This window comes from Trachurus trachurus (assembly GCF_905171665.1).
Source record: "Trachurus trachurus genome assembly, chromosome: 1".
NCBI lineage: Eukaryota > Metazoa > Chordata > Actinopteri > Carangiformes > Carangidae > Trachurus > Trachurus trachurus.
Window position 1 is genome coordinate 13,642,572 of NC_139891.1, and position 25,358 is coordinate 13,667,929.

General features: G+C 40.5%; 1 protein-coding gene across 2 annotated transcripts; it reads right to left on the reverse strand.

Moving 5' to 3' along the window:
* Positions 1-116: 116 nt before the first annotated feature.
* On the reverse strand, positions 117-25,043 carry pik3r6 (phosphoinositide-3-kinase regulatory subunit 6). Of its 2 annotated transcripts, none has more exons than XM_083976404.1 (21): positions 24,925-25,043; positions 12,027-12,111; positions 11,695-11,799; positions 11,302-11,393; positions 11,055-11,123; positions 10,608-10,740; positions 9,791-9,860; positions 9,424-9,616; positions 8,450-8,597; positions 7,618-7,704; positions 6,196-6,436; positions 5,481-5,765; positions 4,872-4,971; positions 4,268-4,396; positions 3,167-3,274; positions 2,968-3,070; positions 2,769-2,830; positions 2,552-2,642; positions 2,370-2,431; positions 2,124-2,230; positions 117-1,814 (listed from the first exon to the last, which is right to left on the reverse strand). In XM_083976404.1, exons 2-21 carry the CDS (start codon positions 12,082-12,084, stop codon positions 1,658-1,660), a joined length of 2,400 nt encoding a protein of 799 aa, XP_083832530.1. In that variant the 5' UTR covers positions 12,085-12,111; positions 24,925-25,043; the 3' UTR covers positions 117-1,657. The 2 variants fall into 2 exon arrangements, with proteins under 2 accessions (XP_083832530.1, XP_083832531.1); XM_083976405.1 differs by lacking the exon at positions 24,925-25,043 and adding an exon at positions 13,142-13,204.
* Positions 25,044-25,358: the final 315 nt, after the last annotated feature.

The following is a 25,358-nucleotide window of genomic DNA, read 5'->3' on the forward strand; positions in this document are numbered from 1 at the left end:
CACAGGACTGCTTGCTTCATTGTGCCTCAAAGCAAAAATAATTTCCTAGTCTCAGTCAGCTCAAAGATTGGTGATTCAAGTAAATTTTTTGCCACACTTATGAAACACAGAGACCATTTTACAAAACATAATCATTTATTTGAACAAATACATTTTGATTTGTAATGGCATTCTTTTTACTAATGACATAGCATGAAAATAATGTGCAACACTGACTGAATTTCCAACTCATGATTTGACCTGGCAGGCCATGAGTTGCACTGACACACACATACTGTACACACACTCACATGATTTAATAGTATGCGCAATAACACACATTACTTCCAGTTCCTGAGGCTGTTGGCCTTTACTGTCTGAGAGCACCCCTGATCACATAGGTTGCATCAAAAACAGGATCCTGAGCTATTTTTGGCTTTGTAATATAGGACTTAAAATCAAGATAAAAAGACCTTTATCTGGTCCTCTAAAATTTTGATATGATGACTGTGTTATGGGGAAAGGTTTAATAGCTGTAACATGTAATTTTCACACCTAAGGGCTGACACACGTGAGGCGTTTACAGGAATTTGTGCAAGTTTCGCTTTGTGTCCCCTCGCTTAGATCTTTGTATTGCATAATAAGAAGCATGAAACAAGACCAGAACCTTGCAGCTCTGGGTAATAGACAGTGCACATGGAGACAAAAGTCAGCAGTCTGACGACTCAGCTATTATCCACGTCTGTCTGATGCCATAAAACACAAAAGCCACTTCTGTTCTGTAGTAATAACTGACATTGCACATGGTTCTAGCTTCTATACTCGACCTAGTGTGTTTCTAGCTGGCCCAAACCTCAAGGGGGATGTCACTCATTAGCACCGTCCAAACAGCTTACACAACAATAAAAACTCATTTGAATGATTCAGCTATGACAAAGGCAACAGTGAACTGTCAGATGTCATCGTACCAGTCTTGCAATAATCTGCAGCTGACAGGCCAAGTGATGTGTCTTTATGTCTGTGTTTACTATGTGTGTATGTGTGTGTTCATGTGTTTGTATGTCAAGGATACAGTCAAAGGTAGTGTCTAAGTAGTAAAGTAACTGTTACGATCAACCCTTCAGTGGTGATCACAGACTGCCGTGTCGACGGCAGTTTTAATGATAACGTCACAATTAGTGATCTAATTATCAGAGGCCCTGAAATCTCCACTGCATTAATGTGCATATCTTTGCTTTTTTGTTTTTCCCTGTCAGCCTCCCCAGTGTCACTTGCAATATTGTTCTTATTGCATTGTTCTAATACGCATACAGTGACTGTAAGTACACACAGTAGCTTTCTCATGCGAAGTGAAACACTGTTAAGAGTTCAGTCATACCCCGCAGTGTGATGAACTTTGTTTCTATAACTGTCAACGCAGCTGACTGGTGGTTCCATTGACTGCAGCTGACAACAGCACAGTATGTGTTGTATCTGGTGCTCCCTGATTTACAGTCAGTCAGAGCTGGAACTGTTTGTTTTTAGGAGCGACTCAGTATGACTCAAAAATGATTCATTTTGCCACTTTGTGTGTCAAACTGGACTTCCGTTATCACAGAAGCAACAACCATTGCTTCTCTCAAAACACAGCGTGGTTGGTCTTAACTCTCAAGTTTCCATCTGGCGTTGCTCCATTGTGTCAGTTGATGATTCCAGCAAATGTGTTGATTGGCAGAGTAAGTCCTTTGCTCATGTACTTGCTCAGCCCTGGGTTTTTGTCTTCTCCCACCTTCATTTTGGACCTCATGGTTTTCTGGACACAGTATCCAGGATCAAGACATGGCACAATCTCAATGCTACAACACAAAGATGTTTGAAACAGAGCTGTCAGTTTGAGTTGCAAAAAAGTTTCTGTACAGGTATACATTCACCAAGACTGTGTTAGAAAAAAAAAAAACTTTCAGATTTGAATAGCCTTACAATCTACCAAGATCTACCACAATCCAAGAGCGGTGTTAATTTAGTGTAGCTGGTGCTGTGATGGTTATCAATGAACATTTCTCTAACTAATGAAAAACCAAACCTTCTGTTCAACATTTACTCAGTAGAATGAAAAGAAATGAAGTCATATTGACCCCATCTGAGGTCTCTCTAGTCTCTCTTACCTCTGCACATCTTTGTAGGTCCTGCGAGAATCTCCGTCCAGTATGACAGTGAAAGATCGACTCTCCAAAGAGCGAATCTTGATGTTGCTGGTTCGAATCTTTGAATCCTGAGATTTTAAAGATAAAATGTTTAAATTAATTATTGTTAGGTGAATAATTTTCATTATATGAGTTGTTTAAGCATCAGTAATCATTGTGGGGATGATCCAGGCACTCAACAAATTGTGAAGTATTGCTTAGACTCACCACAATGCTGTTTTTAGTTTTGGTTGGAGATTCATTAAGTGTTAGTGTCAAACAGTTCAGATCTATGACAGGAAGACAGAGAAAAGAAATGAGCACAAATAAGCAGAGCAAGACACAATCACCGAATATTAAAAAGAAAAAAAAACTGTGAGTTAATGAGTGTGTTAGAGATAATACTGAACCTTCTGCTTCACTGGAGGGAATAGCATTAATCTGACAGCCTGACATCCTAACTGAGACTCCTTTGTCAATGTCTCGTCCACTTAATGTCACCTGGACACACAAAAACAGAGAATTTCTGAGCAATCCTTGCACTACTTCATCACACATTTGGTTATGCTGATAACCCCATAACGGTAAAATAATAAAGCATAATGGATATTTAAAAAATGAACTTACCTTTTTGTAATTCATTGAGACAACGCCTCCAGCTACCTCCCCTGAGCTCTTCTTGGGTTTTTCTATGTGAGAAACAGTTATGCAGTTTAACTGTGTTAGGCAAAGCTGTTAAAAACAGCAACATCAACAACAACAAAAAACAAACAAACTATCAAAGGTCTAACTGGGGGGGGGGACATGTTACAGTAACCCAGTTTACCTCTAACTGAGGCTGAGATCTTCCTGAACTCAGGAAACTCTATCTCCAGATGGGTGAGGAACACATCTTCCACAGGATCCTTTGTCATGCTGCTGAATGTGAGCTGAAGAGAAACAAACAGCATGTAACAACCAGTAGATATTAGAAAATGTCCTCATATCTCAGAACCTAAATCTACATATAAAATACACCATATTACCTTAGCAAAGTAGATGCTGAAGTAGACAGACTGCTGGCCCGTACGTACATAGTAGGCTATGACATCAGAGATGATGGGCTCTTTTGGCTTCCCTGTGTTTATCTGTTGCTATGGATGACACAAATCATATGAAATGAACCATTCAGTTTAATGTAGTAGCCAGTAGCCACAAAACCCATTTTTGGGCACACCAGAGTCATTTTCACAGAATATGAGTCACTGTAATGCCAGCTGGTGGGCACATGATGCAGCGGTTCTTGGTATTTGGTCTACATTTCAGAAGCAGCCCAGCATAACTTTATTCTATTTTTGGTATACTCTTGCTAGGTTTTAAGTGACTTAAAGTTTAAGGTTGATTTACTGGGCTTAACTTCACCCACATGAAACATTGAGCTGTGCATTAGGAATTACTTTTAGTTGAGGCAAGGCAAGACAAGGCAAGGCATCTTTATTTATATAGCACATTTCATACCAAGGCAACTCAATGTGCTTTTGAGTTGAGTGAATGAAGGGAAGGAATTACTGTGCTCAACACATCCTAGAACAAAAAAACCTTTGTCCATGAATTTTCATGCAGAAACTGACCTCCAGCAACAAAATGTAACATGGCCACCATTGCCTCCATGTACATTTTTTTCCCAGTTTCTAGTTTGTTTGTGTTGTAACGTTTATGCTTACAGTCAGCACAGTGTCGTGATGTCCTCGACTCACTGTAGCTGTGGTTTCAGTGAAATCAACATACAGTACTTATTTCAATTGCAGTACAAGATGTTATGCAACTTCCTGTGTTTAAATTTAAACTGAGAATAGTCGCTACTCAACTGAATGAGGTTTTGTGTGGTGATGACATTTTTGAAGCATGTCAAGAAGACAAAGTACACCACTGCATCCTGTGAGAAAGAGTTCTTGGTGTCTATGATGTCTACAGTCTGTAAGGTATGTCCTATATACATTGCACTGGTTACGAATTAGATACAGCAATGTTTACATGTATTGTCCCTGAAAAATAAACAGATACATAAAATATTGTTCCTCTCTCTCTGCCAGTTAAACATAGACACTGACATATTTTGTACAGTATAGTTTTGAATTGTATCATACCATTTTAGCTAGGTTGGGAATCATGGAGCCCAAACTCTTGATGTTACAGTTGTACCACGGGTCAACCATGCTCAAGTAGGAACCAAGAGTGCAGGGATTCCCCATGAACTGCTTGATGGGACAGTTTTCCTACAAAAAAGGAACATGAAAGTGGAACCAAGAATGCACGACATATGGAAAAAATAACAGCAGTGAGGGGACACACAATGGAAATCTTTCTGTCTGAAAACTGATTATTAAATGGAAAATGTGGGCAATTATTAGACATTACAAACAATCTTGCTGTTCTATTGTAACATGTCATGTATGTCATATGTAATCTTAACCCACGTTTGATAAATGGTGTCTTTTGTGATCATAACATGAATAAATGACTGTTCCCCAGTGAACTGTTAAAATCTCATTACTTGATTACTGAGCATTTCTATCCAACATCACCACATTAACGCTGAAAATATACACACAATGACAACACTGTAATTGGCTCTCTCTCATATACCGATCCCCTATCACAACACAGGTCATTTATCTTATCTTTGGAGGTGTGTTTGATGTTCACACAATGTGAGACCATTGGTTTGTTAACAAGAGGAAGCTGCTTTACCTTGAGAGAGGAGATGTGAGTTGGAGCCTTGCAAACAGGGATGTAGTAAAACTGGAGGTTGATTTTCATTGTAAGAAAAAGCCTCCGCGCTTCCCTTTTCCTGTAAAGACAACCAAAGAGCCAAAGATTTGTGAGAAGTATAAAGTACGTGACAACTTGATGTGGCAATTTGACCGTTCTAACAAATAAGTTTTGGATTTCACCATATGACATTTGCCATAGAAGAAGTAGCCTACTGTAAAGCTTCCTGGTCCACAAAGAAAGAATGTGAAGTTTAGAACAAAAGACAGTTCTCCAATCATACCTGAATGTTTGTCTTCTTACAATGCCAAATATGAAAAATACTTTTATTGGTTTATTGGTTTTGTCTATCATGTTGTCTTTGTCATTATAATGCAATGTGTGTGAAACTACTTTATTACAGTGAAATAAAGGGATATATATCATATCATAAATCAGAAGGCTGAGTTAAAGATTGCAGAGGGAAACAAGTTATTGAGGCAGTATATTTTGACCACTCAGTCTAGTTCTGCCAACTCCATACCGTCCAGCTGTTATCACAGCTTAATCATCCTCTGTTTACATCTTGTGAAATAACACAACTCTCACCTGAAGAAGTAGTAGACCTTGGCCAGGCGGCCCAGTACCCTGTCATCACCCATGGCGACTATTCTGGCAGTAAAGTGTCTCTGCTGCTTAGTGAAGGGGTTCTGCATTGTACTGTTTCCTGCTCGCCTCTGCAGAGTGGCTCCTCTTCTTCCTCCCCTCTCTGCACTCCCTCCTCCGAGGCTTGCATGCTGCTCCAGGGTGTCCTGCATCAGGACCATACTGTCCTTCACAGATGGTTTCATCTTGATTCCTCCACGCCGTGACAGCCTTCCAGAGTCTTGCTCACTGGGAAAGAGAGAGAAGTTTTACTGTCACGGTCTGAGCCCTGATACTTTTTAAATTATGTAAAGCATGGAAACCAAAACAAGTGATGCAAAAGGTCCCATGACGAGCATGACTAATGTTTTCAAGTTCAGTAAATGACTTGAATCTTTGAATGAGAGTTTCCTTAAGGAAAAGTCGAGTGACCACCAGTAATGCTCTTGTTGAAGACAACCCACAGGGGTTTCATTCAGGAAATTTTAAGTCTTCAAGATGATTCTTCATGATTCTCATGAAATAGACTATGTCCAAAACTCTAAAAACTTGAGGTATGTATGCTTTACCAAAAAGACTGCAAATTAATTGAATGAGCCAAAACTAGCAGTGGGCTGTAAAAAAAAAAAAAAAAAAAAAAAAATGAGTAGAAGCAAAACAAGAAGAAGGAAGGTATTACCTTTTGCATTGTTCCCATGATGTGTTCATGCTGGCAGTGTCCAGAGATGATGATGGGGAGGGATCAGTGCTTGGTAGGTCTCTTTCAATGCCACTGTCGTTGGACATGATGGAGAAGCGAATCATGTCAGATGGCGTTAGGTCGCTGGGCGACTCACCCAGGTCAAAGTCCTCTTGTTCCTGACTGAGGGAGAACTGCTCTGACATGGAGCTGGATCGAAACCACTTGGCCAACTCTCGCCCTGTAAGCATATTTTATATTCATTATTCACATATATTTGAAGGTTCACATTCATAGCAAGAGAGCACAAACACACTGGACAGGGCAATCCTTAGTCCTCTCAATAAATGTCTAAGGTACACTTTCTGTGTTTATTTACTGACAGTTGTCATATCTCATCCGTTCATGCATACTTCCCCATACAGACTAAACATTCACTGATAAAGAGACAGGACAAAAACGAGTTTTTGTTGCTATGTGTAAATGTTTGTTGTGTAGCTGCAGGATACACAAACCCGCTCTACTGCTGGGGGTAAAAAAAACTTCCAGTTAATTAACAGGGATGACAGCTCTTATTAGCGCATTGAGACTTCTTCACTGCCTTACCCTGAGGAATCTATTTATAACCCTGTAGGGATGGAGTTCACACATTCATTACAGATTCTGCCTTGTGATCCATCAACATTAAATGCTTGTTAAAGTAACACTGCAAAGGATACACAAGCAGTAATTACTTGTACTTACCATACAGACTGTGCACTATTGTACAACAGGACACGTGAGTGAGTAAAATCCCTGTGTGTAAAACTATGATAATTACACCTTTACTGAATGTTCTCTGCAAGTAGAGTGCTATAATTGTACACATGACTGCCCTAGTCACAGTTAATCTCACGGCTCCATTGACTGAATTAAAATCTGTTTAGTTTAAATCTGCCTGTTACATTAGGTTAGTCCAGCTCTGATAAACTGAGCGCCACTTAGAGGAACCTCGGATATTCTCACACGGTAACACTTTTTCTAAGTGTCATACTTTACTTAATGATTGAACCCTCATACAACACCATACTTCAACTTGATTCATTTCTAACACATTTCAGAATGACTCTAAAAAGCCTCATGTCGCTATGGAGCTGTACAAAGTTCAATGCCAGTCATCTCCAGATACTTATCAAAAAAGCAAAATTATAGTTTTTTTAGGAAAAAAAATCCTTTGGATGTTTTTGCTATCAAATAACAAAATGAGTTGGAAAAGACAGAAATGATCAAGAGTAAGTCTTCAACTGCATTCCGGGATTATATTTTTCACGTCTTTTTCTTCTCAGTTTAGTTTGGGGTAAATAATTCCAGTTTCGGACTCAGTTTGGATGATTTGTAGTAACAACTTCCTCGAGACCCCCCACAGTGTCCAGAGCCACTCACAGATATCCAGATCCTCCGTCCACAGGTGGAAACTCATCTCTGGGTTAGGCAGAGGGCAGTCACACAGCGGTCCACCGCACAATGGCTCTGCAATGCACACACACATAGACAGGAAGAGAGAGAGAGAGGAAGAGACCAAAACTGTCACAGTGACACTCAAAACAAAGCCCCCCAGCCCACAACATCCCACCCCCACAATTTCCTCCATGTGAACACTCCCGTGTCCATCCCTTGGCCTCCCAGCTGCAATGAAAGCAGAGCAGGGTGCTGACATGATAATATTGAGCAAAAGAGTTGGTGTCATGGAAATAGATATCCGGAATAGTTTGAAAATAAAGACATGTGACTAGACTAATTTGGCCACGGAGGACAATTGGTGGATAGAGGCGAAGAAGTCACATGTCTGACCTCAGTAAAAGCAGCTACAGTATGGACACATAAAATGTGTGCAACTAGCAGATATGAAGAGAATTAAACATGTTATAGTTTAGCAGTAGCAGCTCAGGTGGACTGAGTGAAGAGAGTGATGTTTTTCTAATTTCATGTTTCAGTTATTAACACAACTCCCATAAACATAACCAATGTACTGTAAGAACAAGTTACACAATTCACAAATGTGTCTAAGTCATCTCGTCTCTTTCCGTTTCTTTCTTTTATTTGAATTTAGCCTATTAGGTAATGAGACGTAACTGTGGTTCTTGTGGTTTGCCCCCCTTCACTTATGTTCAGCTAAAGTTTCTCAGTTGATGTCTCAGGCTGAGTGGTTGTACTGCTGAGAAACACTGCCGTGCATGGCTTTGCAAGGCATATTTCCTTTTCAAAGAGCCCCTACCTGAGTCTGTGTCATTGACGATCTCGCTGTACAGCTGCTGAATGCGGCTTTTCAATGCTCCCCTGTCCCCTCTGCAGCCCTCCTCCGCGCTCTGCTCTAGCGTCGCCAACACTTCCTGGTAATACGTTTCAACGTCTTGACCCATGTCCTGTCACAAAACACACCAACGCATGCAGGTGAACACACACACGCTCACACAGGAAGATAAATACATACAGATGATGTATAAATAGCAAAGAGGTGAAGGGCCAGTTGCATGCACATATACGTATATCTGCCTTTGTGTGTGTCCTGCTGAGGTGTTACTTTAGGATGAGTGCCAGGAGACACATCCACCATGCAGTTTGGGGCAGACTCTGGTTCAGGATGTTTTCACATGACACGCACATATGGAGCAGGAACGCTTCAACTGTTTTTAATCCAAGAGTACAAACTGAAAAACGCTACTCTTGAACTGATGAGTCATCATGGTCATTTGTTACAATCACCCAAAAATGCTCTATATGTGGTGACCATATGCGTTTTTATACATGATTAAATGTGAAATTTATAACAACAGAAACAAATTGGTAAGAATTTTGTAGCAGATTTTAAGAGACTAAACAGAAGAGAAACAAGATGAAGCAACACCGTTTGTCAAACACTGACTGAGCATGCACACACCTTTGGTCACACATTATTACTTCCTCAGTGTCGAGCTAATGTGTTAAACGCTGCACTATACATGTCAGGAGACATCATTTCTGACCTTATTAAACCTCCATAGACTCCTGACCACGTCACATGGATCAATTCTGATGATGATATTCAACTGTTTGTTCTAAGCACTGACAGTACACCAGAGGGTAAAACGTGCCAACTGAGCAAAACAAGACTCACAAAGCAAACAGACAACATGCAGGCAGTGACAAAAGAACAACGAGAGAACTGTCAACAGAAGGCAATAACAAATACCATTGTGTAGGTTCACTCACCTTCAGGGCCTGAGCAAGTTTGAGCCCATTGCATTGTTCTGATCCCAGAGCAGCCTGGATTGTGTGTTGGACCACAGTCCGCATGAGATCTAGAGGACTTAAAAATCCTCCTGAAGCTGATGCCTCGATGTCGCCCAGGAGAACTTGTCCCAGGGAACCAGAGAAGACGTCTGGGTCAGCCAAAACAAAAACTCTGTAGGGATTGATATGACCTCAGTGTTTGACAGGGAGGATTGTTTGACTACATGCAGCAGTACTGTATGTGGAATTCAATTCAGCTTTTGTAAATCATTTTGTCAACACTTCATTGAAGTTTGTTTTTTTTAGCACTTTCACATGCGTAATACATTATCAAACTGTGACTCACCTCTCCTGGAAGGGATAGTGCTCATTTTTTAGTCTCTGCTCTGCTGTGACCATCCTCTGGTACATCAGACCTGTGGATCAAATTGGCATTTAGTGACATGTCCTCATCCAGATTTAATGGCAATGAATGAAAGGTTCGTTAACGCGAAAGCAACCATTGTATGATTACTCTTGCACTTTTCTTCTGTTGTTTTGGAGCATGTGTGGCAGATTCAGGTTTATTAGTTTTGGCTTACATGCCACTTTTGCCTGTCATTGTTTTCATTTTGGTTAAATGTAGTTTTTCTGTTTGAGTTTGGTAAGTTAGGTCTTTTTATTACAACACATGTGTGGTCTATCTTTGTTCTTCCTGATGGGAACTGAGATAAGAAACAAAGAAAACAATTCCTCTGTCAACAGTATGAGTAACAGATAATTCATGTTTTGATTGACCTGTCAGAACCATTTGTCTCCTATGACAGCATACAATCATAACACCATGACAAAAGGCCTATAAATAAATAACACTGTCATTACTAATCTCCTGCTGTTGACCTCCAACCAAATTATGTGTTCAGCTTGTGGTCCAAGCAACACTAAGCTTTAAATTTCCTTTGCTGATGTTGTTGGAAAAGGACAGCAAAGGCAGCGCAGATGGACATCAATGCTAGTCTGTTTCAATAAATCCTCGAAAACGAGATGATACATCTCAAGGGGTTTATCCAAATAAAGAAATTTCATTCTAATAAATGACTAATAAATGTTAGAACAGGCTTCTGGGTTCAGGGTTACTGCAATGACAATGATTGAGAAACTTTAGGTCTGCAGATGAATAATACCTGGATTGAAGCGTTCAGTTTTTATCTGTCTTGTGTAGCTGAGTCCTACGGTGCAATAGGGATGAGGGTAGGTCAAGAGTCTCTTACAAAAGTCGTAAACTCGCTTGTACAGCTCATCTGGAATGTAGGCTGTCTGAAATATCAATAAACACACACAGACAAATCTTGAAGCTAATCCTGGAAAGAAAATCCAAAACAATGTATTTATACACACAATACATTCAGATGTCCACTTCCCTGTTAACATTTCGAGTAAGTATAAAGTCGGCCTCCTGCCCTCCTGACATACACTCACTAAACAAACATGTAACCCAATGTTTTTGGACATTTACCTAAAAGAAAGTCTATTCATCAGGTAAGCCACATACGGTATCAGGTATTCAATTAGAAATCAGATCATTCTCAGGCAGCTTTTCACAGTGAAAAAATGTAGCAGGAATACTGTACCTGGATGATGGCATACATGAGAGTGTGGAGCAGAGGGATGATGTATTTGCGAGAGTCCCATCTCTCAGCCTGCACAGAAAACACACGCTATGTCAGGGATCAGCCGGCACATCACTGACAGAAGACAGACTCAGAATATTTTGGAATAAATCTGAGTAAATAAATTATGTTTATTGTAAGGGTTAGGGTTAGGGGTTAAAATGAACAGATTGAGTGTCAGAACGCTACCAGTAACACTAAAGAATACCTTCTCCAGTTCCTTTATCAGCACCCACACCAGAGATAAGCTGTTGGCTGGATTGTTTTGAACCTTCTTATGAAGAGTCCATCTCAGCATGCCTGTATACACAGATAAACACATACACCAGCCATTTGTGAGAGATTTCCACAGCACTAAGCACAACCTTGTTAAATGTGTCACATTTTCAATTTCCATTAGACTGCTAATCCTAAATACTCAATGTCTGATTACTAACAACTTAACAGCCTTCATGCTGTTGATATACCATGTGATTAACACTACCAACCTAGGTTCAGTTAAACAACAGAATAGGCATCATGAAGTTGGGGTTTTGCTGTTTTCACTTTGTGAAAAGTCTTTTCCATAATGTTCAGTGTGGTGTAGGAGATTAAATTGCACCTTTGTTGAAACAGTCTACGTGCTGTGGGTTGTCTGCATCCCTGGGCAGCACAGCCTGAATGCTGCGGTACAGCTCTGGCTCCGGGACCGTCGGGGAGCAGCCAGCTGAAAAACAAAGAGCTTGGGTGTTGAAGTCTGAATATGAAAAGCAACACACAATTACATTTTTTTTTTTAAATGAACACAGGCCAGCCGGGGAAAAAAGACTGATGATACATTCTACTTATTTGACAGATTTAAAACATCATCAAAAGACAGTGATCTCAACTCTACGAGCCCTGTAGTTGAGTTTCACTGATCGTTACATATCACCGAGTGTGTATTGTGTGTACCTGTTGGCTCCATGCTGCTCATGGTGCTTGAGTTATCCCAAGGGGCCTTGTTGGTCATGTCTCACGTGCATCATGGGTCTATCAACTGTAATCAGAAGAAGAAGACACAGAGAGGAAATGTAACTCATGTTCTGTTGTGTCCAGCTTAAATGAGTCTACTGACGGTAAATGTGGCTGAGCAGTTGCACTTTGGTTTTCTGCCTGCTCGCCGTACTGTAGTGTTCAACTACACAGATGCAGTGAGTGTAGCTATTTAAAACGTACCTCTGTTCACAAGCGACATGACGCTTCTCGACTTCTTTGTGTCTCTATAGGTTTTTTTGGTTGTTGTTTTTTTGTATTTTACAGGTTTAGTTGACATTTCTAAACCTGTGTGTGATCACTGCAAGTTTAATGTTATGTCTATGTCTACCTCTACCTATACATACTATCACCTACACACCCTTTATATCTATATATACACCTGCTGACACCTACTGATGATTAGCATATGGCAGAAGGTGCAGTGGACCCACACCCACACACATCCTCCTCTACTGTTTAAAAGATCAGAAAGTGTTTTTAAACCACTTGTCTGCCACCACACAAAAAATGCATTGTAAAATTTGACCAAATCTATTGTGATGAAATCAATATTTGCAACATAAATGACTTGTGACACCATAAAAACCACAACAAACACTCATCTCTAAGTGCCACACTGTACTGTATTTCCTGCAAAATGTATTTAGAAACAGACAGCTTCTTGTAAAAAGAGATAGGCAGGTTTACTTTCACATTTTGTTTCTTTTTGGGAGTGACTTCTTTAAAAAATAAAATTGACAACCCTACTCTCAATATACAAACCATAGACCAGCATTATGCAACTGCTTGTGCACAAATATATAATGGAGCTGATCGTCGTCTGAGCCCAGAGTCACATGAACAAGACATACACAAAACAGACTGAAAACAAATGTTTTTACTTCATGGAACTAATCAGTTAGTTAACTTGTGTCCGAATAGCTGTAAAGGATATGGTTAGAGTTAGACTAAAAAAAAATCTACCTGGTAATTTCAACTGCTAACTTTAAAAAGTAAGACTAAGAGGAGTAAAGTGTTGATATAACTCTTACCCTTCTCTGTACTACCAGAGGCCAAACAGTCCTGCAAGTCTCGTACATCCACACACTCTGCTCTCTGTACTGAAACTAACATGTGTGTGACAGAGTGAGAGAATGACAGCAAATGTGTGTGTGTGTGAGAGAGAGAGGCAAGTGAGGTTGACAAGTGCATCCTGTGAGTGGGTACGAATCAGGTAGCAACACGGATAAGTACGTGTGCGTGTGTGTGTGTCTATGTGTCTGTGTGTTCGTGTGTGTCAGCAGCGTTGAAGGGGGAGGTGAAGAGAAAGAGAGAGAGAGTTTGTGCAGGTGTTGTGTCAGGGAGTCGTGAGTTGCTGTTTGAGTCATGTTTATTTGTGTCCGGTCTTCTGACTCACAATGTTTCCTCACTTTTTTTAACTTGTGGCAGAAGCTTGCTGGTATTTCTCCCATTGCTGCTATTTGTCTCTCTCTCCCTCAAACACACAGACACAGACACGCACACATAAACACAAACATGCTGCATTGGCGGTCATTCCACGGGCCGTATGCGTACAATGAAAGGATTTAGTGTGATGGATTTAGCCTTGATCCCTCTAAGAAAAGCAGCACTTTCAAAAACAGCGAGTTAACAAGCGCTGCCTCAGCAGCTGAACACTGCCGTTCTGACCACAAGTTTCCGGTTGCCTAGGCCGTACTTACCCTGTATCTCTCTAGCCCCCATTCCCTCCCCCTCTCCTCATCTATCTGTTTACGTCTTGACTCTGACATCTCTAAGGTGCATGATCTCAAAAGGTTCCTCTTTCTTTTGTTGGATGCAAAAAAACAAAGACAAAAAGTATGCTGGCAAGTACTGATAAAGTGTGCACATGTGCACGATGCAAAACATGTTCATGTGCAGGCACTGATTCTTGCCCTCAAAGATGCATAAACCTAGCCTGGGTATACCCATGCTGCCTTGCATGCAAATTTATTCGCTCTGCAAGAATCAAGAATCTCAATCTACATTGAGATGAGGTCTGGTGTTAGCAGGCTAGCAGACCTGCACTCTGTTTTTAACATAAACTGTTAATGCAGTGCAGGCGCTGACACACCGCTTCCTCTCTGTCTGAATGAGTGGGCAGATGACACTATATTTAGACAGACAGACAGAGCGAGAGAGAGAGAGAGAGAGAGAGAGAGAGAGAGAGAGAGAGAGAGAGGGTGAAGGGTTTGAGAGAGAGAGAGATGCACAGAGAGACGGTGGCAGAGACAGAGTTTTTTTAAGGCTTAAAAATAGATGCACTACACCATTCACAACCTTTCCAAGTGTAACTTGGAAAAACCACAGTCTGCACAAAAGTATGCAGCAAGTCACAGTATTAAACTATAACTGAATGGAACATGCGAATGCCAATTTCCCTGTAATTTAACCTGGTTCATTGGTATCTTCGTAGATTATACATTCCACTGGAATTTAAAATGAAGTTCTGAGGATTGAACAATGTTTTAACAATGTTAATAAATTAGTTATTAATGATGTACCCACCCAAGGTTGTTGAGAGTGAAATGTTTCCCTGTGCACAAATAGGCTGTTTAACATAAATCTTCTGTTCAAAGTCCACGTGCTTTTTCTGCCCAGATATTGAATCTTATCTTAAATACACAATCGTTCGAACAAAAGCACCAGGAAATGGATACCAAGTTTGAGTTTTGTACATCAAATCATCAAACAAGATCAGGTAAGCAGCAAACTGGGTGGAGTGACATGATTTACTGCATTAACAACACAGAACACTTGATGTCACAGCTGCACACAAAGCCAAGAACAGGTGATAGGGCTGGGAAAAAATGATCAAAACTAACATTTAGAACCTCTCACTGACACAATCTTGCCCATGTCAGTTAACTCAGTTACAGTAATAGTTTGTTCATTAACTGAGCCCTTAATCAACTAAATCATGTTCAGTGGACATCCAACAAACATTATTCATCCAAAGTGAAACTGATGACATTGGCGCAAAAAGTGTCCCTCAGGTTATGTCAACATTAATAGTTTGGCTTTTGCTGCCTTCATGCCTCGAATCCACTACCCCAGTCTTTTCAAGCCCTTAAAATTGAGACTTTTGCAAATGGAGCTGGATCCAGTTTATTTTTGAAGTCTTACCGACTGGTGAATGCAACACGGTAAGCAACCAAAGGCAATTAATTCCACCAATTTGTTTCATCACTTGAGAGAAACCAGCAGTTGCAAAAGTCATTCATTCAATAATTATCATCAAAGTACAATGCAATTAAAAAAAAGAGCATTAAGTTCAACCCATCTCTTGATTTTCTGACACATTGTTTTCTTTGCTCTGTGTGGCAGTGGAATCACCTAAATTACCAAGAAAGGTGCATAGAAACAGAGCACAAATAGCTGCCAAAGTCACATGCCACGAAACAAACTTCCGTTATGACTGATTATGACTATTCACACGGTGAATCAGTTCCTAATATTAGCTTTGGCTATGAAAACGATACTCTTCTATTTACACCCTCGGCATGTGGGCAGCCGTCGCAGCCCGATGCAGTGGCCTGATGAGATGAAGCATCGCACAATGCAGCACCGGCAAAAAAAAAACAGGAGCACTCATTTCCGTTCAGGCATGCTGCAGACAAGTCAGAAAACAGGAAGGACCTGACAGCGATGTGTGGAAGTGTGTTCATAGAGCAACAGAAAGAGGTGGTGCTTAGGTGTTGGAGTGGGGGTGCGGTTGTGTGTACTGTTTGTTTTCTTAAGTGGAAATCCCCCACCTCTGATGACAGAGGGTCTATGATAACCTACTGGGCCTCGTCAGTTCTCACTTATAGATCTGGACAAAGTGGGAAAGCAGGGAAAGTCCCTGTACCTGTTTTCTCTCTCAAGAACACAAAACACTGCAAGTGTAGAGAGAAAAAGGAGCTGAATGGCTGCTACCTTCTTCTCTCCTTGGATCAACTCAGGAAGATTAACTAAGATTAACATTTCAGCAATGAAACTGTCAGACAGCATGTCAACTCTCCGCATTGCCAAAATTGGCAGTTTGTTTTCTTTGAGTATATCTTGAAATAATAAAACCATGGTAAGACAACCAAATTCAATGAGACACACATGCACAAACATACACGCATGCAAAAAGTTTTAAAGAAATCCCGAAATGAGACAATGTTTAATTCAGCATAAGGAGCACGGGGGAAGGATCTATCAAAGTGATATTCTGCATCAACAAGCAGGACAATATGAGGAAGTCCTCTTGGACCGGTGAATGTGTGAGTGAGTCTTTGTGTGTGTGTGTGTGTGTGCGCGCACGTGTGTGTGTGTAAACCTGCCTAGCCTGACTGACCAGGGATTATTTCCTCCTTAAAATCAGCCAAACAATAAACAACAAACAAACTGATTAGACGGAGAGAGACTGGCTGATAAGTATAACATCCAATCACAAATGTGAACAGCCAGTCACGATAAAGATTTACGCCTCTGGGGGCAGTGTGCTAAATCCATCAAGCAAGAGGAAAACAGATAGGAAGTGGCAGAGATATAAAGGGGTTTCCCGAGGAGGTGTTTGTGTGTGGTCTGGTTCCTTCTGTGGTCTACGATGGTGACAGTTGGGTCAATTGGTCCATTAGGGGGTCAATTATGGATGTGAAATAAGGAACATGCATCGATTAAGGTCGTTTTGAGAAATATCATGTTAAAACATTAATGCAAATTCTATCTCACAAATAAACCCAAATACTAAACATTTGACTGCGTGGTCAAAGGAGAGTTAGGGTTAATAACCATTATTACAAAATGTGTTAGGTGCATATCCTCATTCCTTAACACTGAATCTTACAATACCCAAAACACCAGGAACTTCTTTTTATTTAGTTTACACAGCAGCTCTGCTTCCCCTGAGCTTTACAGTAAGTCTATATCCTCTGCATATGACCCCTTACTGCAAAGACTTCCATCAGCGTTTTTGAAAGTGCTTATCATTTATTATGCATGAAATACTTCTTAATCCCTTCTTATCAGGGATGAAAACACAGCATGAACAAAGACGACATTGTTACCATAGATACAGCTGTGGCCTAAGGCAGAAGGCCTGCGGATAACCAGAGAGCCGCGGGGAACACTGAGCATGAAAGATTTATGGTCTCAAACTAATTAATGAAAAACAATCCATTTTTGTTCTACAAAAGGTAGGCTTATCTGCTCTTTAGCGGGTCAGTGGAGTAGTGACGTCGTTTCGTCATAAACCTGCAGAATGCCTACATGCTTTTTAGGAAAACATCATAGAACTGTTGCCAAACCCCTGGTTTGCAAGACTGGCTTTAACAAACATGACCTGGGTTCAAGACTGTGCTTTTGAGGCATTCATGCTGCTTGTGTATCATTTCAACTGAGTGCAAAAATGTTTAAGCCACATCCCAGCAGTCCTGTATGAATTGTAACAGTGAGCACGAAGGACACAGTACATTACACATTTGAGAGTCTAACCCCAATATTCTGAATGTTCTGCAAATGACGTGCATGGAAAAGCAAACACTATTTCCAGACATGGTGAGGTAAAAAAAAAAAAAAAAAAAAAAGTAAAAAGGTGTGAAAACAGGGCCAGTGTTGTCAGTCTGCAATACACAGGACCTTTAAGTCACTGTGGGCATGAGGAACAAGAGCCATAAACTTTCAAAAGAGGTCACAGAGTGTAAAGTGATCCAACTGCTAGAACCACAGGATGTACCAAATGCGTCACATACACACAATCAGAAGCACAAATAGCCCCCCACACACACGCACACACACATACACACACACACACTTGGCATAAAGTAGCCTCAGCTACAGTGGAGACTGCTTTCCAGGGAGCCCACAGGCCCAAGGTGATGCCAAGAAGTGTTTTCATGCTCTCCGCAGGACAAATCGGGCGGTGTCTACTGAGGAGAGTCTGTGGCTGTCTGCAGTTCTGAAGCCGCGGCGTGTGGAATAAAGGGTGTTTTGACCAAACTTTGGGAAAGGTTGTCATTTATTGGGTCAGGTTTTCTGGGAAAATGCAGGCAGTTGCGTGGCCTGACGATGTCCCAGTGCTCCAAGGCATATATAACCTTTGTCTACGCAACCAACAACAATCATTCCACTTTGATTCATCTAGGCTATAAAATATCCAAAAATAGTGAAAATTGCTCATCACACTTTCCTAAAGCTCAGGGTGATTTTAAATTGTAAGTTGTGTTTGTGTCATAGTGGAAAGATCTAAAGCCATTACATTTCCTGTCATAATAGACAAAGAAAAACAGCCTCAAATCCTCTTGTACAAATCCTCATAATTAAGAAACTATAGGGAAGGTTTGAGATCTTTGCATGGTTACCCTAACCCAGAAAGTTTATTGATTAAGGCAATAAGGCTCCTAAAAATTAAATGTTTAAAGAACCTCTCCTGAAAATTAACTTTTTAACCTTGTTACCTTGTCCGTATGATGTTTTTTTTTATATAATACAAAAAATAAGCTAGTAGTTAATACCATGATGGCAGTGAACCAATGACAGTCACATATTAAACAGATTCACAGTTTCATAAATCACTTGCCCAGGAACTAATCCTGTCCTTTTGCGGAGAAAAATGAAACCCGAAATCTTCTCAGTTAAGAGGTAGAGTTTGCATTGGTACAACAACTAATCCTTTCAGTCACTGGCAGTTACGAGTGAACAAACATCAAGAAACAAGTAAAAGAAGCTAAATATGTTAACTGTTCTGTAGTAATAATCACTGGTCAATGATCATGACCATTTTTGCAGAAATTAAATTTTTAGTTCGTAATCTTTGTGAGGTGTTTTTTTTTCTGAGTGACGTTTTTGATAAGCACCATGTGGAGCTGCATACCAACCGGTAAAGTTGGAAAAAACTTAGGATGCACATTTTGAATTTTTTTTTCAGGCCGATAACCAACAATCATTAACTGATTAATAACCGTTAACTGATATGATTCAAATGCTGTATTGAGTGTATTGAGTGTCTGAGGCTTGTGCCGATCAGCAGCCCGAGAGGACACATACAGTAGGCCTACACACATGCTGCTACAGCTTTGCAGTGCCACATCCACTGTGCTCATGCTAAGCTGATTGGTGCTCTGATTCACGCTCCGGTGGTTAAATCTTCCAATTTTGAGCTCTCTTTATACAAAGTGCAGCAAAACACTGAACTAAAGAAAGAGGAACAGCTTGTCTGTGAGACTGCAGGTGAGCCAGCTGGAGAGTGCAGCGCCATCCTTTGTTTGTTTGTTTCTTAGTGGCACCATCCTTACAGATGATGCATACACAGATGTCTGCGTTTGTTTGTTGTCTGACCTTCTTTCATGGAGAAAATCACTTTTCCTCAGTCTATATGCATCCTATTAAAGATCCACCGATATTATTCCAACTTACATCTTGTTCCTCGCGGACAGCAAGTTTCATCTCTTTGCATTGTGTGGAAAAAAAAGAAGTTATAGCTAGCTTTGGCTTCATGTGTCCTGATAGAAGCCGACAGGAGCATCTCTGGACTTGGTACCGAGTCCAGACCAAAATGAAAGAAACAGAGGCTAAAAACCTTTTTTTTCACACACTGGATGAAACACAGTGATGGCGAGGAACGAGATGTAAACAGGAATAATATCGGTGGATTATTAACCAGTTGAGCTGGATGACTGATGCGGACTGTTTTGGACACCAGGATTGAAGGTACAGTAAGAAATAATTCCCAGTATTACTATGAATATTGCATTATTGTTATTTATATACTTCATTTCATTTATTTATTTATTTATTTTTTGTTTTCCCTCTTGTCTGGGGTATTGAGTTCTACTGTGAGTGTATAATGTGAAAATCAATAAAAATATTTGAATAATAAGAAATAATTCCTGGAGGTTTGATCAGCTGTGTCTCTGCTGAGGAATCGGATGTGTGGAGGACTGAGATCAGGTCGCTTTTTATTATATTTTGGGGTCACGTTCCCTTCGTTATTTTATGTCTGATTAAACAGTTAAACAGTGGTGTGGTGTAGATGAGCTGCTGTGAAACCTGTAGCTTGGTGAACACAGGTCTGGTTGTGTGGATGAGAGGAGGGGCTGTTTGGACAGACAGGTGTGTTACAGTAATGAGGGAGACTCTGGTGATGAAGGTTATTACAGTCAAAGCTGCTGTGTGTGTGTGTGTGTGTGTGTGTGTGTGTGTGTGTGTGTGTGTGTGTGTGTGTGTGTGTGTGTGTGTGTGTGTGTGTGTGTGTGTGTGTGTGTGTGTAACGTTGTGGAGTTGCTAGCTAGTGTTGCACCTATAGACAGTATATGTCTATAATGATAATGATAATTATCATGATTGTTGGAAAGCCCAGAAACCCAGAAGCACTCCGGGAATATTGTGGATAAGGGGCGTGTACTGTATTGCTCGGAAATGTTTGTGGGCGATATCATTGGCTAGAAAGGGACAAGTTGTCTCAGGATGCACCGTTGCAGCATGATAGTATAGCGCTAGTGTGGGAAATGATGGTGATTATAATTTTTGCCTCATGACAGGCAGCCATTATGTCCTCCACTCGCTACTATGACCTGATAATGTAATTAACTGTTCTTGAGTGCGGGTGTGTCGGGTATGTGACCTATGACAAAATAAAACTTCCAACATACCTGCTGCACCACCCTGAGCAGGTCTGTTGCGACATCCCTTTCATAGTTCATATTACCTACACTCAGGTACAGTGTAGGCCTATATGTGCTCACTCGATCTACTCTCTCTCTCTCTGTCTCTCTCTACCTAGCCACATGTCTGTAGGAGATATATTCAAATACACATCCTCTGGATATATATTTATGTTAAACACCCACTGTAAAATATGTTAATCTATTTCTTTATTTTACTGTTTATTTGTGCAGTAATTTATGTTTCTCCACATTTCTGCCTCTGGATGTGGAAATAAACATGCGTCCTGCATCTCTGACACAATAAAATGCAGTAAACTCCCCGGGACGCACCTCATCCTGCAGCTCAAGCCACTTCACAATATTGGTTCGACTGTGGTTACCAGATGGTAAGAGAACAGGTTTTTTATTTGTTTGGGTAAAAATTTATCTTGTACATTCACCAACTCTGTTTCTGTCTGATCTGATCTGTGGTGCGTTGTTGTTGTTTCCTTCTGCACCTCTCATAAATGACATAAATACAAAGTGCAGCCAAACACCAGGCTAAAGAGAGAGGAACAGCAGAGCTCCTCTGACAGCTCGTCTGTGCAGCTGCAGGTGAACCGACTGGAGAGGCAGCGCTGTCCTTTTTTTTTTTTTTTTTTTTTTTTTTAGCAGCGCCATCCATATTTTGTTGTTAATGTTAGTAATGTACATGTTTTGTTATTGTTTCAGTATTCTTGTGTGGTGTTTGGTAGGCTATTCCCTTGCTGAATTACATTTTGGTGACTCCGTCTGAGCTGTATACAACATGATTTTTAATTGGCCACGGTAATGCCATATACCGTGGTAAAATGTGGAGCAGGTTTAACAGTATCAACTAAGGCTGCGCGGTATGCAGTAGACATGAAATAAATTTGGCCCACTGTAGAGATTTGCGTCAATGACGTCACTGCACCTGCCTATGCTATGGATGTTGAGCAGAAAAAGATCATTTAAAAAGATTTTAAAAAATGTTATTCATATTCATTTGCACTATTTTGCACCATAAAGTGCTGGGTTTTAATTTTGAGTTTTGAGATCTGCTTTCTGCACAATAAATGTTCTAAAAGTTACATTATTGCTTTTTTGGTTGTTGCAAGGACATTTTCTACTTTTGTTTGTTGAGTCTGACTGAGACTCAAACAAGTGGCTGAGTCTCTCTGATGTTTCCTGTGCTAACCATCTTGACACACACTGCTCTTTCACCCGTCAACCTAGCCCTCGCAGCTGTAGGCGGCAGGGCACAAGGCCTGACCAATCTTAAACAAAAAATGAATAATAGCAGAATAAGTTTATGTCTGGAGAGGAACTTAGACTGATGATTACAATAGTTGTAAATTAGTTTAAAAACTAATGGACTGTATGTTGCCTATGATTCCTATATATATTGATTTATTCTCCACAAACTGATTTTATCTTTATCTTTTTTTACCATTTCATTGTAGAGCTGCGTGCAGTACATAGATTCACTAAGCCTCTCATTGTTCCACTCTCACTCACTCATCCCAGACCCCAGTCAACTTCCACCACAGATAGCAACTCGTTCTGTGGGAAACACTGCTGGCTGTTATTGAGCACATTGTAAATGTTGTATGTGGTTTATGCATGACTGTGAGCACTGATATGAAGGTTTCTGCTGAGCACTTTTATAAGGCCTCGTGTCAAGTGACTAAGTGATAGCTATAATTCATCACATCATCTGACTGAGCTAAAATGGCCAATGCCTCAACTGCAGGCTACAAGTCCTATGTCATCACTGTCTACAGACACGGTGAAGTCTGTTTGATCTCCCTGGCCCAAACTGCAGTCCCTCATGAAACCCAAAGGCAATAAAAGGACTACAAACAGGTTCATTGAGACATTTCCCCTGCAGCAGAAGAGGCTACTCAGTAAGTCTTTCTGTCAGTTCCTACGATCATTGTCAACAACAAGGAAGATTGTTCTCTAAAATCATTCTCAAAAATGAATTTACTGCAGAGTTTCCTGAAGTCTCTCTTCAAGCTGTTTTCTCATAAAACCAGTGGCACAAGCCAAAATGCCGACGCTCATCTTTGCCAAACTACTTCTCTAACAACATTCCAGGCAGCACCAAAAAACTTCCTGTTAGCACAAAGAGTTATGGTCTGAGTGTCTGACCCTATGACCCCAGTGGCCTCATGTAGGCTGACTTTCCCAGCATCATTTTCTGATCAACCGATTAACAACAGAACAAAGATTATTTTAGTGCCACGATGCCTGAGGGAAAATAGGTCAAAATGCTGCTTTTAAGTGTGTGATGTTTCATAGAGGACTGAGAGGTCTGAGACCGAGAGCAGAAGGTCACAGTGATCGCACATGATGTTAACCCTCCTGAGGTGGTATGGCACAGCGATCTGCCCATTTACTTTAACTTTGACAGAACACAAAGGAGACGATGAGCATTCACTTTGTCCTGTGGTCTATTTTTAAAGGCTTGAATAGTGAAAAATGTGTGTAAAGCAGAGGTTAATTTGGGTAAATCCTTGACAAACCTGTTATAACTGATCTCAGTGCTTTGTGCTCGCATTTGAACATATTACAGTAATGGGGCTCTGAATTAAACAAGCATGTCTTCTTACATCTGGAATGTATAATGTAAGCTGGGAATTTCTGCAGTAGGAGTATTTCCTTGTCAACCCTAGTAAAAGGTTCTCTGGCAGAGGTGGAAATCCCAGACGTCACTTTGTCTGAACAACAACTATCCAAAACATGTTGTTTTGGATAGTTGATAGATTCCAGATGGTTTTCATAATCAGGATTGTAAATGAATGAATTACTCAGTGGGTATCTGTCATGGTGATCAGTAGAACTGTCCCGATTATCATATTTAGACAATCGATGACTTCATGATCGATTACCATGGCAACGAACAAAGCTTCAATTTTTTGGGGTCAGCCCTACTGTCTAGTAATAACACCATTTTCACAACAAGAGGTCAGATTCAGCAGAACTAATTTTTCTCATCATGTGTAGCTGAATTAGGATCACTGATTACACTCATATTCCACAATTTTAATGAACTCCCTGCAAATGTTTTTTCCTCTCATACCATGAAAAGGCCGAAATACTCAAACCACTACGTATGTCACTGTTTTTAATGCCTCACCCAATAGTTGACATCATCAGTCTAATTGTGATCAAGATTACAGTTTTAACAGGGTGTTGTGTACAGCTGCACGTCTTAACTTGGTAACTCTTAGAGATTTATGTGACTCATGTGTGTTACTGGTAATGACATTTGCATACTCTTTTGTACAAAATAGTCACTTTCACAGGGGCCTAGACACAGACATATACTCACTGAAGCCTCCTTGCATCCCCTGGCTTAAACCAAATGTGGTACCAGGAAACTCAGACCTAAAACAAGGAAGCTGGAGGAAATACAGCTGTGCTTTTAGACTTCCAGCAGACACAACAGAGCCCCAAGGCTTCAATCAGATCAGGCACTGTTATCAAAGTCATGTTATTATCTCAGAAGGAGAAAAATAAACCACCATCCCTCTTGTCTTCCCGTGTCATGGGGCATGGTGGGGTTTTTTTAATAGCTTGACTCACATGTAAGAGACACAGCTGCAGGCTCTCAGTTATGAGGATTTGGTTTTTTCCTCTGTCTAACATACTAATAGATTTAGGGTAATTTGGGATTTACACTGATGGAAAAAGAAAAAAATAATAATTTAGGATGCCACCCATGGCTATAGCTGTTTTTGGACATTTCATAGATGAATGTGGAGTAATCAAAACAATCATAGGCTAGTTGTACTCTGTTTGGGTGCTCATCAGTGTGCAAGGTAAACATCATTAAGAGTAGGCTCTGAGTCATAGGGTACAATAAAAACACCGCTCAAATATGAACAGATAACTTCAGAAGTGAAAAGCATGAACAAAAAAGACGGGAACTTCGGATAAAATATCCAGGTCTATTTAAAACTGAATTACAAGCTACATGTAAACACGTTCAGGATCCTGTCACAAATGTATCTGTTTGTGATATCAGCGAGCTACAATGTACCGTCGTGGTCGTGGACTCTAACGTTTTCCGCGACTGATAGGAACCTTAAACAAATGTAACAATCTCTGCTCTGGGTAAAACTAAATAAAATACCTCTGTTTTTGAGGAGACTTACCTGCAGTAATGGTGCACACACAGCTCCATTCACCTAGCTGACTTTGACAACTCCGGCAGCTCTTTCGGTGACACTTGTCTCCGCTCGGCTCTCCAGCCGACTGCTCTGTCGGTGACAGCCGTTTCCTCAGACCACGCCCACCCCTGTAACCGACCAATGTCGTGTCTCTTAGCGGTTACGCTGGAGACCATCAGCTCACGTATTCACGTCAACGCTCTCTACAGGTGTTTCAGAGATAGATACTAGATAGATAGATAGATAGATAGATAGATAGATAGATAGATAGATAGATAGATAGATAGATAGATAGATAGATAGATAGATAGATAGATAGATAGATAGATAGATAGATAGATAGATAGATAGATAGATAGATAGATAGATAGATAGATAGATAGATAGATAGATAGATAGATAGATAGATAGATAGATAG